The sequence below is a fragment of the Psittacula echo genome, assembly GCF_963264785.1.
Source record: "Psittacula echo genome assembly, chromosome: 27".
Classification (NCBI taxonomy): Eukaryota; Metazoa; Chordata; class Aves; order Psittaciformes; family Psittacidae; genus Psittacula; species Psittacula echo.
Genome location: NC_137762.1, coordinates 1,344,094 through 1,359,401, shown reverse-complemented (window position 1 = coordinate 1,359,401; position 15,308 = coordinate 1,344,094). Strand labels below are relative to the sequence as shown.

The window sequence follows — 15,308 nt, the reverse complement described above, 5'->3', positions numbered from 1 at the left end:
CGGATGGAGTCATCGGTTGGGATGGGACCAGGAGCACGTCCTGATGCCGGCAGCATCCTCGCCTTCCTGAGTTACGGCTTTGTGAGACATGGCCCGTTGGGGGGTGAAGGTTGGGGTGACCAGAAGGAGATCAAAGCTGACAGAAGGCTTGGGGTGGGTGAGGAGCCCACGTTGAGCCCAGCCCAGCGCCTGTCCTGGAGGTACCTTGGTGCCTTGAAGCTGCCCCAAGCAGAGGCTGTGATGAGGGGAGCGATGCTCGGAGCCGGTCCTGGTCCTTCCGTGCCCATCCCACATCCCAAACCTTGACATCCTCATCAGAACCACACCTTTGGCACCGGTAATTGCTCTGGATAATGAGGAATGGGTATCGGGGTACATTCAACTCCTGCCTTGGTCAGGGACCCCCAAATCCCCTCCCTGGGCAGCCCCCACCTCTGGGGGGGGGGTAATAACAGCTCCAAGCCTGGCGCTCTGTGCCTCCGGTTGGGAAAGGGGGGTGGTGTGTGTGTGATGTCATCGCTGACGTCATGTTGTGGGGTGCTTACCCTCGTACCCCCTATCTTGGGGGTTTCTCGCCCCTCCCCGTGCATCAGCACCGCCTCCGTAGACAGCGCCGGGGGGCGTGGTCTGGCGCAGGAGGGGCGTGGCCTCCTCTTCTGATTGGTCGTTGCGGATGGAGGCGTGGCCTCGCATCCCGCCGTTGCCGCGGCAACCGCGTCCTCCTCGCTCCCCACGGGGGGGGTACCGGGACCGGAGGGGGCGAAGCGGGACCCGACGCCCTCGTTTGAATCAGTTCCGTTTATTAAAACGCCGTTGCTTCGATGCCCCCTCGCTCTCTGCCCCCGGTCCAAGGGGAGGGAGAAGGGGAAACGCCGTCGGGGTCCGCTCCGGGGCCCTCCCGTCCCCGCAGGGATGGAGGGACCGGATGGGGATGAAACACCCGGGGATGCTGCGGGGGCAATGCCCGGTCCCGGGGGCTGCCCCCGTTCTTGCAGCCGGGCCGTGGGGCCGCTCAGGGCTGCAGCCAGGCGCGGACGTGCCCCTCGGCCAAGGCGATGCCCATCATGATGCCGCTGCCCAGCAGGAACCCCGCGTTCTGCAGGAGGAAGCGGCCCCACGAGCCCTCATCGGGGCCCTCGGAGCGACGCACAGCCTCGGGGAGCTGGGGCAGAGCGGGGTCAGCACCGGCGCCGGCCCCACCGCCGCCCCACGGCCGCCCCACTGCCGCCCCCTTACCATATCGGCCAAAGCCACGTAGAGGAAGATGCCGGCGGTGAGGGTGAGGATCCATGGGGTGAGGTGAGCCGCGCTCTGCCCCACGGCGGCCCCCCCCGCCGCCCCCAGGCAGGAGAGCAGAGCCGAGAGCAGGTTGAGGAGCAGGAGGGTGCGCGGGGCCGTGCCCGCCCGCAGCAGCACCGCCAGGTCACCTATGGAGGGGGGAACGTGGGTGCTCGTGGGGTGCCACGGCCGCGGGGGCGCTGGGGGGCAGGAACGTACCGAGCTCGTGGGGCAGCTCATGGCAGAGCACGGCCAGAGCGGTGCTGAGCCCGCTGGGGATGCTGTGGGAGAAGGCGGCACCTGCGGGAAGAGGGAACTTGAACCGGACCTGCACGGTCCCCGGTGCATCGGGTACAGCTTGTACCTGTGCATCCTTTACCCCTGTGCATACCTATCGCTGTGCATCCCTATCCCTGTGCATCCCCATCCCTGTGCATCCTTTATCCCTGTGGATACCTATCGCTGTGCATCCCCATCCCTGTGCATCCCCATCCCTGTGCATCCCTATCCCTGTGCATCCCCATCCCTGTGCATCCCTATCCCTGTGCATCCCCATCCCTGTGCATCCCCATCCCTGTGCATCCCTATCCCTGTGCATCCCCATCCCTGTGAATCCCCATCCCTGTGCATCCCTATCCCTGTGCATCCCCATCCCTGTGCATCCCCATCCCTGTGCATCCCTATCCCTGTGCATCCCCATCCCTGTGCATACCCATCCCTGTGCATCCCCATCCCTGTGCATCCCCATCCCTGTGCATCCCTATCCCTGTGCATCCCTATCCCTGTGCATCCCCATCCCTGTGCATCCCTATCCCTGTGCATCCCTATCGCTGTGCATCCTTTATCCCTGTGCATCCCTATCCCTGTGCATCCCCATCCCTGTGCATCCCTATCCCTGTGCATCCCCATCCCTGTGCATCCCTATCCCTGTGCATCCCTATCGCTGTGCATCCTTTATCCCTGTGCATCCCCATCCCTGTGCATCCCCATCCCTGTGCATCCCCATCCCTGTGCATCCTTTATCCCTGTGCATCCCCATCCCTGTGCATCCTTTATCCCTGTGCATCCCCATCCCTGTGCATCCTTTATCCCTGTGCATCCCTATCCCTGTGCCTCCCTTATCCCCGTGCGTCCCCATGCCCGTGCCTCCCCCTCCCCGCCTCCCGCCCTCACCGATGGCCAGCCCGTCGGTCAGGTTGTGGACCCCGTCGCCCAGCACCACCATCCACACCACGTCTGCGGCCGCGGGGCTGGGGGGCAGCGCGGGGCCGTGGGAGTGTCCGTGGGGGGGGGCCCCGCGGGGCCCCAGCTCCAGCTCTGCCTCCGGCGCCGTCGGGCGCGGCTCAGCCCCTGCGATGGGGGGGACTCGGGGTGGGCGCCGGGGCCGGGGCCGCTGCTCGGTACCGGAGGTGGTGGGGGGGGGGGGGTTTTACCTCCTCTTAGCGGTGCCAGGACCCCAGCGCCTGCCTCCGGGCTCGGTCCCTGCTGAAGGCACCATCGAGGCGTCGGGTGCGGAGCCGGAAGCCCCAACCCCCCCCCCCTCCCAACCCCCGGTGCCTCCGGCCCTCACCGTGGCCTCGCGGCTCCGGCGCAGCATCCCCAGGAGCAGCTCGAGCAGGAAGAGGAGGTAAATTCCGCCCAGCACCGCCAGCCCCTGCAGCACCGCGGGTCCCGGCACCGCCGCCTCCGGGTGCTGCCCCTGCGCCTGGGCACGGGGGATGCGCGGCTCAGCGGTGCCCTCCCCTCCGGCCCCGGTAACGCGGGGGCTCCGGTACCTACGTGGGGCCAGAGGTGGAGCAGGGCGTCCCCGCAGAGCGTCCCCACGGCCAGGGCCACCAGGAAGGCGAGGAGCGAGTGGAAGAAGCTGCGGCTCAGGAGCGGGACGAGCGCCACGGCCAGCGCCGAGGGGAGGCTGACGAAGGCGACGGCCAAGAGCCCCCAGCCCAGCGCTGCGGGGCCGGTGAGACCGGGACGGGGCAGGACCCGGGGAGGAGGCAGGGGGAAAGGGAGGAACGTGGGGGTGCGGGCTGGGGAACAGGGCACTGAGGGGATGATGGGGGAGCCAGGGACAGAGCCCACATGGTCCAGGGGATGGGGGACCAGAGGCTCAGGGACCAGGGGCTCGGGGACCAGACCCTGGGGGATGCAGGGATGGGGAGCACGGGGACCTGAGGATGGGGCTGCCGGTAGAGAGGACCCAGGGATGGGACATGGGGAAAGGGAGGAACGTGGGGATGCAGGGAATGGGGACAAGATGCAGGGATTGATGATGGAGGGGTGAGGGAGCCAGGGATGTGGATGTGGGGTCCAGCTGATGGGGTACCAGAGGCTCAGGGAGCAGCCCTTGGGGGCTGCAGGAATGGGGCACATGGGGACCTGAGGATGGAGCTGCAGGCACAGGGGACACAGGGATGGGTGATGAGAGATCAGGGACCAGGGTCAGGCCCCGGTCTGGGGTTACCTGCCCACGGGCCCCCCCCGGGGGGGGGCAGCTCCACATCGTCGCTGTGCTGGATGCAGACGCGGCTGTCGATCTGGTAGAGCAGGGCCGGGCAGAGCAGCGAGAACTGCTCCGGGGTGAGCTGCGCCGCCGCCTCCAGCCCCACGCTCACCAGGAGCTGGCTCACGTTGAGGCACTGCGGGGCCGGCGATGAGCGGGGGACAAGGGGGGGGTCCCCCCCATGGTGACACCGAACCCCCCCCCCCCCCCCCAGCCCCATCCCTGCTCACGTCGTGGTTCGGGTGCTCAGCGCTGGAGGGCTCCAAGCCCAGGACCCTCCCGAGCAGGCTCAGCCCCGGCACCGGGGGGGCCCCGCGGCTCCCGGGGGGCTCGGTGGGCACCGGCTTCAGGGCGCTCTCAGCCCGGGTGGGTCGGGGGCTGCGGGGCACAGCGCGGGGTGAGCCCGAGCCCATCAACCACGATGGAACGGGAGGGGGGCAAGGAGCAGGATGGGGCCGCGGTACCTGTTCGGGGCCGCGGTGCCCGGGTCCCCGCCGTGCTCCCATAGCGGGTGCCGGTGCCGGTGCTTGTCCTCCTGCACCTCGAGCAGGTCGAGGTGGCTGACGTGGCCGTGGCCCAGCTCCTCGTGCTGGATCTGCACCACCCGCACCCGGCCCAGCCCCAGGCTCCCGAGCAGCCGCGCCAGGCCCTCGGACGGCAGCGTCCCGTTGGCCCCCCCGTAGTGCCCGAAGAGGCGCCGCAGGTACCCGCCGTGCTCCGCGCTCCCCAGCGCCAGCAGCAGCGGCAGCACCAGGAGCCCGCGGCCGCCCATGGGGGCTGCGGGGACACCGGGGACACGCGGTCGGGAACCGGGGGGGGGGGGGGGGCGCGGCAGACGCGAGGCCTTGGCGGGGGTTTTGCAACCGGGGCGCGGGGGGGGAGGCCCGGGTTAATGTTTGACCGCGGGGTGATAACGGCGCTGCACCCCCCCCCCCCCGTTACCGCCGGTGGTGGGGAATGGAGACCAATGGGGCGCGTCCAAACCCCCCCCATGCATGCGGCTGCGACCCCTCCATCACCGCCCCATAGCCCCCAGTGCTGCCCCCCCCACCTTGGGGTGCGTGGTCCCCGCTCCCCCCCATCGCGCCGCGGTACCGGTATCACCGCCCCCCCCCCCCCCCTTGCTCACCTGGGCCCGGTCCCTGCACCGCGTTCGCTGCACCCAAGCCGGGGGGGGCAAGGGTCACCGTGGGGCTGCTCCCATCAGGGAGGGGCCACGCATGGAGGGGGGGGGGGGGCTTAAAGGGCGCGGTGCGGGGCCCGGACCCCGCAATGGGGCTGAGGCAGCGGCGGGGGCTCAACCTTTATTAACCCCCCCCCAGGCAGGGGTGGGACGTGGGGGGCCGGGACCCCCCCCCCCCCCCCGAGAGGGGCCGGTGCCGCGGGGGGGCCCCGTTATCTCTTGCTGCTCCTCCGCGTCTCTTTGCCGTTGCTGAGCGGGGGGTGCCCGGGCTGGCTGCGGGTGATGCGGCCGCTGGGGGGGTGCGCGGGGGGGGCCCCGTTCCCGTTCTGGCCCTCGGGGGCTGGAAGCGGAGCAGAGGGAGGGGGAGGAAGCAGCAGGATGGGGGCCTCGGGGGGGGGGACAAGGAAAAGGGGGGGGGGGGAAGGGGATGCGGAACCTACCCGGGGGGGGCGCGGGGGGGCCTTGGCTCGTCTGGGGGGGGGCCGGGGGCGCGCTCTCGTTCTGGGCCTGGGGGGGAGATGGGGGAACCCCCGGTGTGGGGCCAGACCAGGGCCCCCCCCGCAACCTGTGAGCCCCCCGACCCCACTGTGTGACCCCCATCTCCTGTGACCCCCCCATCCCCATTATCCCCCCCATCTCCATTGCCTCCCATCCCCTCTGTGCCCCCCCATCCCCATTGCCTCCCATCCCCTCTGTGCCCCCCCGATCCCCTCTGTGCCCCCCCATCCCCTCTGTGCCCCCCCTCACCCCTTTGCTCTGCGATTGCTGCGCCGCGTACTCGGGGTTGGGCTCGCTGAAGTTGGGCACCTCGGAATAGACCATGCAGAACCTGACGGGGGGGGGGGGGTCAGTGGGGTCCCCCCCATCGCCCCCCCCCAGCACCCCCAAAGCCGGCCCCGTCCTCACTCTCCGATCTTCTGCAGGTCCCCCCCGCGCCCCGTGTACAGCGTGAGGCAGCCCTTGAAGACGGACGCGTACCTGGGGGGGCAAGGGGGGGTCAGGCCAGGGGTGCCCCATAGGGACCGATACCTCCGGTCCCCATCCCTACCCCACAGACACTGGTCCGCATCCGTATCCCATAGGCACCGGTACCCCAGGTCCCATCCGCACCCCACAGACCCCGGTCCCCATCCCTACCCCATAGGCACCGGTACCCCCAGTTCTCATCCCTATCCCACAGACACCGGGTTGCATCCTTATCCCATAGGCACCAGTACCCCAGGTCCCATGCATACCCCATAGGGACTGGTACCCCCGGTTCCCATCGCTATCCCATAGGCACCAGTCCCATCCCATAGACCCCGGTCCCATCCCTACCCCGCAGGCCCCGGTCCGCCCGGTCCCCCCGCACCCCTTGGTGAGCCGGATGATGTCCCCGGGCTGGATGAGGTTCCCGACGTCGTCCCACACGGAGATGTTGATGCTCCCGCTCTTATCGGCCACTTTACACGTCCGCACCTCGTGTCCGTCCTTGGTCTTCGTTACCCTCCCTGGGGGGGGAAAACGGGATGGGGGGGTTCCAGGAACGGGGGTTACCGGGACTCCCCCCCCCCCCCCCATCGCACCGCACGCACCGGTCTCCAGCACGATGAGGATGAGGTTGAGGTTCTTCAGCCCCGGTTTCACGTCCTTCACCAACGTCTCGGTGCTCATGGTGCTCAACGGGGCTCTGCGGAGGGCACCGGGACACCGGGGATGGAGGCACCGGGACACGGCACCGGCGCTGCCCTGCCGCCCCGCCGCCAGGGGGCGCGCACGCACCCGCGCCGCTGTCCCCCCCCCGTCCCGTCTACGCGCGCTCACCTGGCCCCGCACCGCCGCCGCTACCGCGGGCACACCCGGAAGCGTCCCAGCCACCACCCGCGGCAGCCAATCAGCTCGCAGGAGCGCGGAGCCGTCAGCCAATGGTGGCGTCGGGAGGGCGGGACTTAAGGGAAGAAATCCACCGAGTCAGGGAGCAGAGCGGCTCTTCCGGGGTGGCGCTTCCGGGGGTGCGGAGCCGCGCTGGAGGCCGCGCCGGGCCCGGCGGGAGCCGGTGAGCGGGGCCGGGACCGGGACCGAGGCCTCGGGGCGGCCTTAGGGGGTGAGGGCGCGCCGGGGGGCGGAAGGGTGGAACCAGGCCCCATTGGGGGTGGTTGGGGGGGGGATCGCTCCGCCCCATTGCTCCCAAGGGGATCCGGGGCTGGAGGCGCCGCGGTGGGGCCCGGTCCCCTCCGGTCTGAGGGGTAACGAGCCCGAAGTGCGGTGTCCGTAAGGGCTGGGGTGGGCCCAGGTCTTGGTTATTCCCAATGGGAGCACGCAGAGGGGGGTTTATTCCTTATGGAAACACCCAGAGAGGGGGTTATTCCCATTGGGAACACCCAAAGGGGGAGTTATTCCCATTGGGAGCACCCAAAGGAGGGGTTTATTCCCGTTGGGAGCACCCAAAGGGGGAGTTATTCCCATTGGGAGCACCCAAAGGAGGGGTTTATTCCCATTGGGAGCACCCAAAGGGGGAGTTATTCCCATTGGGAGCACCCAAAGGAGGGGTTTATTCCCATTGGGAGCACCCGGGGGGGGGTTATTCCCATTGGGAACACCCAAAGGGGGAGTTATTCCCATTGGGAACACCCAAAGGGGGAGTTATTCCCATTGGGAGCACCCAAAGGGGGGGGTTATTCCCATTGGGAGCACCCGGGGGGGGGTTATTCCCATTGGGAGCACCGAAAGGAGGGGGTTATTCCCATTGGGAGCACCCGGGGGGGGGGTTATTCCCATTGGGAACACCCAAAGGAGGGGGTTATTCCCATTGGGAACACCCAGAGGAGGGGGTTATTCCCACTGGGAACACCCAAAGGGGGAGTTATTCCCATTGGGAGCACCAAAAGGGGGGGGTTATTCCCATTGGGAGCACCCAAAGGAGGGGGTTATTCCTATTGGGAGCACCCAGAGGAGGGGGTTATTCCTATTGGGAGCACCCAGAGGAGGGGGTTATTCCCATTGGGAACACCCAGAGGAGGGGGTTATTCCTATTGGGAGCACCCGAGGGGGGGTTATTCCCATTGGGAACACCCAGAGGGGGGGTTATTCCCATTGGGAACACGCAGAGGGGGGGTTATTCCCATTGGGAACACCCAGAGGAGGGGGTTATTCCCATTGGGAACACCCAGAGGGGGGGTTATTCCCATTGGGAACACCCAGAGGAGGGGGTTATTCCCATTGGGAGCACCCGAGGGGGGGTTATTCCCATTGGGAACACCCAGAGGGGGGGTTATTCCCATTGGGAACACCCAGAGGGGGGGGTTATTCCCATTGGGAACACGCAGAGGGGGTTTTCACTCAAGGGCTTGCTTGCATTGTGCCAATGGGGGGGTTGGGAGCTTTGTTCTTCCCATTCCAATGGCAGAAGCGGGACGCGGGGGCAGCTCCCGACCTCCCTTCCCTGCTCATGGCATGGTTGGGGTTGGGAAGGAGCTTGGGATCCTCCAGGGCCGGCTCCCGGCAGCCCCTGGCCGCAGGGATGGAGCCTTCCCAGCCCCTTCCCTTCCCTGCCGCCGGCTCCTGACCCGCGGCTCCCGGCATTCCAGGAAGGGCGCTGGGAATTGTGGAAGAGGAAGGGGAAAAGATGGGCCCTTGGGAGCGCGGCGCTGCCCCGAGAGAGCCCCGCCTGGCGCCGCGCCGCTCCGCCAGGAATTCTGCCGCGCAAGGTAAAGCCCTTCCCGTTATCCCGAGGGATGAGCCATTGGGAACGTTCCAGCTTTTATACGGGATCCAACCCCGCTGCTGGCGCAGTGCCCGGGGAAGGACGCGGCTCCCGATCGGTGTCGGCAGGGAAAGGGCCGCAAATTCCAGAGGATTCCAAGGAATTCCAGTGCCAGGGGCTCCCGAAGCGCCCCTGCCTGGGACTCGGCTCCTTGGGGTCCTGGTTCCCTATGGGAGCAGCTCCGGCACCGATCCATGGGCAGGGTTGAGCCCGTCCAGCCCTGCCGGAATCCTGGAATCCTTTCTCTGGGAAGGGGCCTTAAAGCTCCTCCAGCTGCTGCTCCCCCCCGTTATTATGGGATGGGTCACGGTGGGGGGGGGGGGACGCAACTGAACTGGTTTGGGAATCTCTCCATGGAGCAATGGGGTTGGGAATTCGAAGCTCTCCAATGGTTCCCAAAGCGGGAATTCCTGGGAAAAGCACCCGGAGCAAGGCGGGAAGAGGCGGAGGAATGCCCGCGCTTGGAATGCTCTGTGGGGCACAATGGGAGCTGTGCGGCGTTCCCAAAGGGATTCTGGGATGTGCCTTGGGGCACAATCCTGTGTGCGAGCAGCGCTTCCCAGGTGGAGCCCCTGGAGATGGGTCCTGCTTCCTCACCGCGGGAATGCCGGCGCGGGCGGCCTTGGGTTGGTTCCTCCCAGTGTGGAGCTGTCCCGGTTCCACTTGGATCCACTTGGATCCAGGCCTCTTCCAAGGCAGCATCCGCATCATTCCCGTCCGTTGCCTTCCTCGTTCCTCTCTGTTCCCCAAGGGCTTCTGGGAAGCATTGGGAAAGGGCTGGCATGTCCCATGGAATGCCAGAGTGCTTCCGATTGGGAATCCCGGATCCTCTCCCATCCCATCAAGCCCTTGGTGCTCCTGGCCAAGGCGATCCCAGTCGGCAGGGACGAGGCTGGAGCAGGATCACAAGGCAAAGGGAAGGAAGAGAAGGGGGGGAAGTGCCTTATCCCAGTCCCTATCCCAGTCCCTATCCCAGTCCCTATCCCGGTTCAACCCATCCCATGTCCCACCACCCTCACAGGGAAGAGCTGCCCCCAATCCCGTCGCAGTCTCCCCCTTTAAAGCCGTTTTCCCAATGGATATGAAGGCATCCGCTTGGATCTTGCCTGGGTCGTTGTTCCCGGGACCATGTTGGGATTGGGAAGGAGCAAAGCTCAGGAGTGTGGCTCTGAAGAGGTGGCACCGAGTGCGCTTCCCTTTGGGTGCTGGGATGCCCGTGCAGGATGCTCGTGGAGTCAGGATGGTCCCAGCATCCAGGCGGGCTTGAACCCAATGGAGCTGCCGAGGCTTGAGCTGGGAGCGGCCGCTAAAGGGATGGGGGGGAGAATCCCAAGGGAAGGCCATGGAGCTGGACGAGCAGCTTGGGCGCGGGCTCGGCCGTGTCCCTGTTGGAGCCTCCGGAAGCATCCACGTGCCCTTGTTCCCGGGGCTCCCGGTGCTGGTGCGGGGGGGGACCTCCATTACCTGCAATGGGATCCCCGTGGCTGCGCCCCTTGGGACCGGCTTTGCTGGGGATGGGGATGGGAGAGGAGGAGGAGGAGAAGCCGCAGCGGAGCCGGGAAGCGCCGGGGCTGAGCTCCCGGTGGGCTCCGGCACCGGGCGAGGAGCTGGGAACGGCGTCCTTGGGATGGGCTTTGGGAACGGGGGCGCTGGGCTCGGCGCCCTCCGCCATGGCTGCCCGTGGGGTGCTCCCGTTCCCGCCGGTGTCTCCGTGCGCAGGGTCCCGGAGCCGGTGCTGAGCGATGGGGTACGATGTCGCGCGCTTCCAGGGGGATGTGGACGAGGACCTCATCTGCCCCATCTGCAGCGGCGTCCTGGAGGAGCCCGTGCAGGTGCGTTCCCATAGGGACACTGCTGCAGGCTCCAGGGGCTCCCAGAGCCCCCGCTCCTGCTTTGGGGCAGCAGAAGGGGAGGAAGGGAGGGGCTGGAAGGGAGAAGCCTGGGATGGGTTTGGAGTCAGGACCACGGAATAGTCAGGGTTGGGAAGGAGCTTAACCACAGCCAGCTCCAACCCCCTGCCGTGGGCAGGGACACCTCCCACTAAACCAGGCCACCCAAGGCCTCATCCAGCCTGGCCTTGAACACTGCCAGGGATGGAGCATTCACAGCATCCCTGGGCAACCCATTCCAGTGCCTCAGCACCCTCACAGTAAAGAACTTCCTCCTTAGATCCAATCTAAACTTTCCCTGTTTCAGTTTGAACCCGTTCCCCCTTGTCCTGTCACTGCAGTCCCTGAGGAAGAGTCCATCCCCAGCATCCTTGTAGGCCCCCTTCAGATACTGGAAGGCTGCTCTGAGGTCTCCATGCGGGAGAGAACAGCCCCAACTCTCTCAGCCTGTCTCCATACAGGAGGTGCTCCAGTCCCCTGCTCATCCTCATGGCCTCCTCTGGACTTGTTCCAACAGTTCCATGTCCTTTTTATGTTGAGGACACCAGAACCGCACACAGTGCTCCAAGGGAGGTCTCCCGAGAGCAGAGTAGAGGGGCAGGATCACCTCCATGACCTGCTGCTCACGCTCCTCTTGATGCAGCCCAGGATACGGTTGCTTTCTGCACACTGCAGCCGGCTCATGTTCGTTTGCTCATTGACCAAGACCCCCAAGTCCTCCTCCTTGGGCTGCTCTGAATGCCTTCCCTGCCCAGCCCGTCGCTGTGTCCTGGTTCCCTTCGTCATTCCTTGCTCCCGGCAGTGCAGGCTGAAAGCGGGAGCAGGGCTCAGCTGTGTCAATAGAGGGAGGTGACCTTTGGAGCACCGGCTCATCCCATCGCCTGTGCCCCTTCCCGGCGGGAGCAGCACCGGGAGCTGCTCTGGGAAGGCTCCGTGTGGCTGGGGGGGGTGATGGGCACCTCCTGATCCAGGGCAGGGAGGAGGGCTCTGGTCCCGGTGGGGCTCTCACTCCTGTGTGGGCATCAGGGGTCTGTGCACGGGGTTAAACTGCTCCGGTTTGATCCCATCTGCCCCTGTCCTGTCCCTGCGCTTCCTGACGTGAGGCTTGGATTTGGTCTTCAGGCTCTTTTCCAGCCCAGTGGAGTCAATGATCCAGCGATGCTCTGACCTGACTCCAGGTCTTGATCAATGATCCAGTGATGTCCTCATCCTCCGGATCAATGGTCCCATGATGCTCTGATCCTCTGGCTCAGTGATCCAATGGTGCTCTGGTCCTTTGGATCAATGATCCAATGATGCCTTGATCCTATGATCCAGTGATGCCCTGATCCTTTGGCTCAATGATCCAGTGATGGCCTGACACTCTGGATCAATGATCCAGTGATGCCTTGATCCTTTGGATCAATGATCCAGTGATGCCCTCATCCTGACTCGATGCTCTGATCCAGTGATGCTCTGATCCTCCGGATCAATGATCCAATGATGCTCTGGTCCTTTGGCTCAGTGATCCGATGATGCTCTGATCCTTTGGATCAATGATCCACTGCTGCTCTCATCCTGACTCAGTGATGCTCTGATCCTTGAGCTCGATGATGCTCTGATGTTGACTCAATGTCCAGTGATGCTCTGCTCCTTTGCATCAACGATGATCCAGTGCTGCGCTGATCCTGACTCACGCTGCTCCAGTGCTCTCCGTCACCGCTGCCCTTGCTCCCGCAGGCTCCCCACTGCGAGCACGCCTTCTGCAATGCCTGCATCACGCAGTGGTTCTCGCAGCAGCAGACGTGCCCCGTGGACCGCAGCGTGGTGACGGTCGCGCACCTCCGGCCCGTGCCGCGCATCATGCGGAACATGCTCTCCAAGCTGCAGATCACCTGCGACAACGCCGTCTTCGGCTGCACGGCCGTCGTGCGCCTCGACAACCTCATGGCTCACCTCAACGACTGCGAGCACAACCCCAAGCGCCCCGTCACCTGCGAGCAGGGCTGCGGGTGAGCCCTTCCTGCTGAAGGGGGTGGGACACGAACCCGGCCTCTTGCTCCCTGCCTTGCTGTAGGCTCCGTTCAACCCAAGCCGGGCTCTGGGGCCGTGGTTCCTATGGGCAGGTTGTGGTGGAGGGGAACCCATCCTTTGTGCTGTTGGTTGGAAGCCAGCTCCGGGATCCATCCAGAGCCATTTCAGCTCCAGGGCAAGCTCCAGTGGGAGCTCTTGGTGCCCGTCCCATTCCCACCCATGTGCAGTAGGCATCCAGCCTGGATGCGTGGATGGATCGGCTCGGCACACATCCGAGCTCGGATGAAGGAGGTTTGGGTGTGGGACCCGGTTGGGAGCCCTGGAACATCCCCATTGCCTGCCACAGCTCATCCCCTGCAGGGAGCCGGTGCTCCTGCACCCGTCCCAGCTTCCAGCATCTCCCGGCTGGATTCATCCTGGAGCCTGTTCCCATGGCGATGCTGAGGGCTCTGCCGTGTAACTCCCTTCCCTTCTCCTTGTCCCGTCCTCCTCCCCAGCTTGGAAATGCCCAAGGACGAGCTCCCCAACCACAACTGCATCAAGCACTTGCGATCCGTGGTGCAGCAGCAGCAGACCAGGATCGCGGAGCTGGAGAAGACCTCAGCGGAGCACAAGCACCAACTGGCTGAGCAGGTGGGTCCGTGTGTGCCAGGGGATGCCCGAGGGATGTCCGTAGGGCTGCCCACGGGGATGGGCATAGCGATGCCCATAGGGATGCCCACAGGGATACCCATAGGGACCCCAGGGTGAAGGAGGTGGCTGCAGGTGCCGTGGGGCACCTCGTACCATAGCAGTGATGATGGGAAGGTCCCTCCCGCCCTCAATGTCGTTGTAGAAGAGGGACATCCAACTGCTCAAGGCCTACATGCGCGCCATCCGCAGCGTCAACCCCAACCTGCAGAACCTGGAGGAGACCATTGAGTACAATGAGATCCTGGAGTAAGTGCTTGGGGTGAAAGGGGCCCTCGGGGGGGGGGGCGGGGGGGTTGGTGCTGGAGCTGCTGGCACAATGGAGCATTCACAGCTTCCCACCTGCATCCTGAGCAGGAAGCTGCCGGATTCCTTCCTCCTTGGGAAGGAAGCAGCTTCTGACCACATCGGGCCGGGGGGGGGCTGAATCTGCAGCTGGGGCCTGCTTGGCTGAAGGGGGGGGACACGCAAGGGGTGATGGGTTCAAACTGGAACGGGTTCCCGTTGGAGCTGAGCCAGGTTTGGCTGCCCCATCCCTGGCAGCGCTCAAGGGCCAGGCTGGACCCAGGGGTGCGGCAGCAGAGCCCCGGGCCCTCATCCTGCCCGCGCCGTGCCCGCAGGTGGGTGAACTCGCTGCAGCCGGCGCGGGTGACGCGCTGGGGGGGGATGATCTCGACGCCCGACGCCGTGCTCCAGGCCGTCATCAAGCGCTCGCTGGTGGAGAGCGGCTGCCCCCCGTCCATCACCAACGAGCTCATCGAGAACGCGCACGAGCGCAACTGGCCCCAGGGCCTGGCCACGCTGGAGACGCGGCAAATGAACCGGCGCTACTACGAGAACTACGTGGCCAAGCGCATCCCCGGCAAGCAGGCGGTGGTGGTGATGGCCTGCGAGAACCAGCACATGGGCGAGGACATGGTCCTGGAGCCGGGGCTCGTCATGATCTTCGCCCACGGCGTCGAGGAGATCTGAAGGCCCCCGAGCGCGGCGCGGGGACGATGGAGCCGCCTCCGTCCTCGCCGCCGTGCTCAGCCCCGGCGCTTCCAAGGAGCCACCCCATGGACTCCTGGTCCAGCTCCGGCTCTGGACCCGTCTCTTCTCCCTCTGGATCCCCCAAGCCTTACGGCAGCCGACGGGGGCTCAGCACCCCCGGCCCCTCGCTCCGTGCATGCACCCCTTGGGTGGCTCCCGTTCGCTTGCTCTTCCTTTCAGTGCCCGTGGGTCCGGTTTGGCTTTGTCCTTCTCTTGGTTCCATTGCCCCATCAGGCGCTGATGGGAGCCCTGGGACGGGCCCCCGAGTCCCGGGACCGGACCCTAAGGGCCGGTCCCGGGGCTCGGGGGCCGGTCCCGGGGCTCGAGGACCAGTCCCAGGGCTCGGGGACCGGTCCCGTCCCCTCGCTCCCCTCGGGACCTTTTAATTTATTGGCCGTTTCGGTTGGTTTAACCGGATTTCCTGCCCCGGTGGGGACGGGGCTGCAGCGATCAATAAACGGCGTTCTCCTTCCTTTAGCTCCATGCTGGGGCGGGGCGGGGGGATTGGGTTGTGCTGCCTCCATTGGAGGGTATTAGGAGGGGAGGGGGTGGAATCCCATAAGGAAACCCCCCCTCCCCGTTCCCAAACCCGCATGGAAAAGAGCGGGTCGCGGGTGCGGGAATTCCGCAACGCCCCCCCGCAAAAGGAGCGGTCGCGTCACGGACAGGATTCGAACCTGTGCGGGGAAACCCCATTGGATTTCGAGTCCAACGCCTTAACCACTCGGCCACCGTGACTCCCGCGCTTGCCACCGCCGCGCTGCGCCTAGGCCGGCTCCCACTGCATTCCCCCCCCCCCTCCCCCGTTACCGCGCTCCTTCGCCCTCCGCTCCCTCCGCTCCCGTTCAAGCCCCGTTCCCACCGGGATAACGGGAAACGGCGAAGAGCGAGGAGCGGGGAACAGCGGGAAGGGGGGTGGCGGGGAGGAGCCGGTAGGGGGCGATAGAACGGGCGCGGCGCGGCGCCGGCAGGGGGCGGTAG

General features: G+C 66.1%; 3 protein-coding genes across 5 annotated transcripts; 1 reads left to right on the top strand and 2 right to left on the bottom strand.

Moving 5' to 3' along the window:
* Positions 1-1,012: 1,012 nt before the first annotated feature.
* Positions 1,013-4,550, bottom strand: SLC39A5 (solute carrier family 39 member 5; the record flags this gene model as incomplete). The annotated part of the gene is made up of 10 exons (XM_080635406.1): positions 1,013-1,162; positions 1,237-1,427; positions 1,498-1,578; positions 2,452-2,628; positions 2,712-2,760; positions 2,849-2,983; positions 3,058-3,227; positions 3,740-3,914; positions 4,009-4,156; positions 4,243-4,550. 10 exons carry the CDS (start codon positions 4,548-4,550, stop codon positions 1,013-1,015), a joined length of 1,584 nt encoding a protein of 527 aa, XP_080491532.1.
* Positions 4,551-5,173: 623 nt separating this feature from the next.
* Positions 5,174-6,816, bottom strand: NABP2 (nucleic acid binding protein 2; the record flags this gene model as incomplete). Of its 2 annotated transcripts, XM_080635527.1 has the most annotated exons (7): positions 6,765-6,816; positions 6,536-6,630; positions 6,313-6,451; positions 5,868-5,939; positions 5,709-5,790; positions 5,402-5,468; positions 5,174-5,301 (listed from the first exon to the last, which is right to left on the bottom strand). In XM_080635527.1, the coding sequence occupies exons 2-7, from the start codon at positions 6,612-6,614 to the stop codon at positions 5,174-5,176; spliced, it is 567 nt and encodes a 188-aa protein (XP_080491653.1). In that variant the 5' UTR covers positions 6,615-6,630; positions 6,765-6,816. The 2 variants fall into 2 exon arrangements, with proteins under 2 accessions (XP_080491653.1, XP_080491654.1); XM_080635528.1 differs by lacking the exon at positions 5,868-5,939.
* Positions 6,817-6,898: 82 nt separating this feature from the next.
* On the top strand, positions 6,899-15,064 carry RNF41 (ring finger protein 41). Of its 2 annotated transcripts, none has more exons than XM_080635470.1 (7): positions 6,899-6,996; positions 8,528-8,647; positions 10,423-10,535; positions 12,312-12,583; positions 13,103-13,238; positions 13,441-13,544; positions 13,916-15,064. In XM_080635470.1, the coding sequence occupies exons 3-7, from the start codon at positions 10,446-10,448 to the stop codon at positions 14,265-14,267; spliced, it is 954 nt and encodes a 317-aa protein (XP_080491596.1). In that variant the 5' UTR covers positions 6,899-6,996; positions 8,528-8,647; positions 10,423-10,445; the 3' UTR covers positions 14,268-15,064. The 2 variants fall into 2 exon arrangements, with proteins under 2 accessions (XP_080491596.1, XP_080491597.1); XM_080635471.1 differs by having other exon boundaries at positions 6,946-7,044.
* The last annotated feature ends 244 nt before the right edge of the window (positions 15,065-15,308 follow it).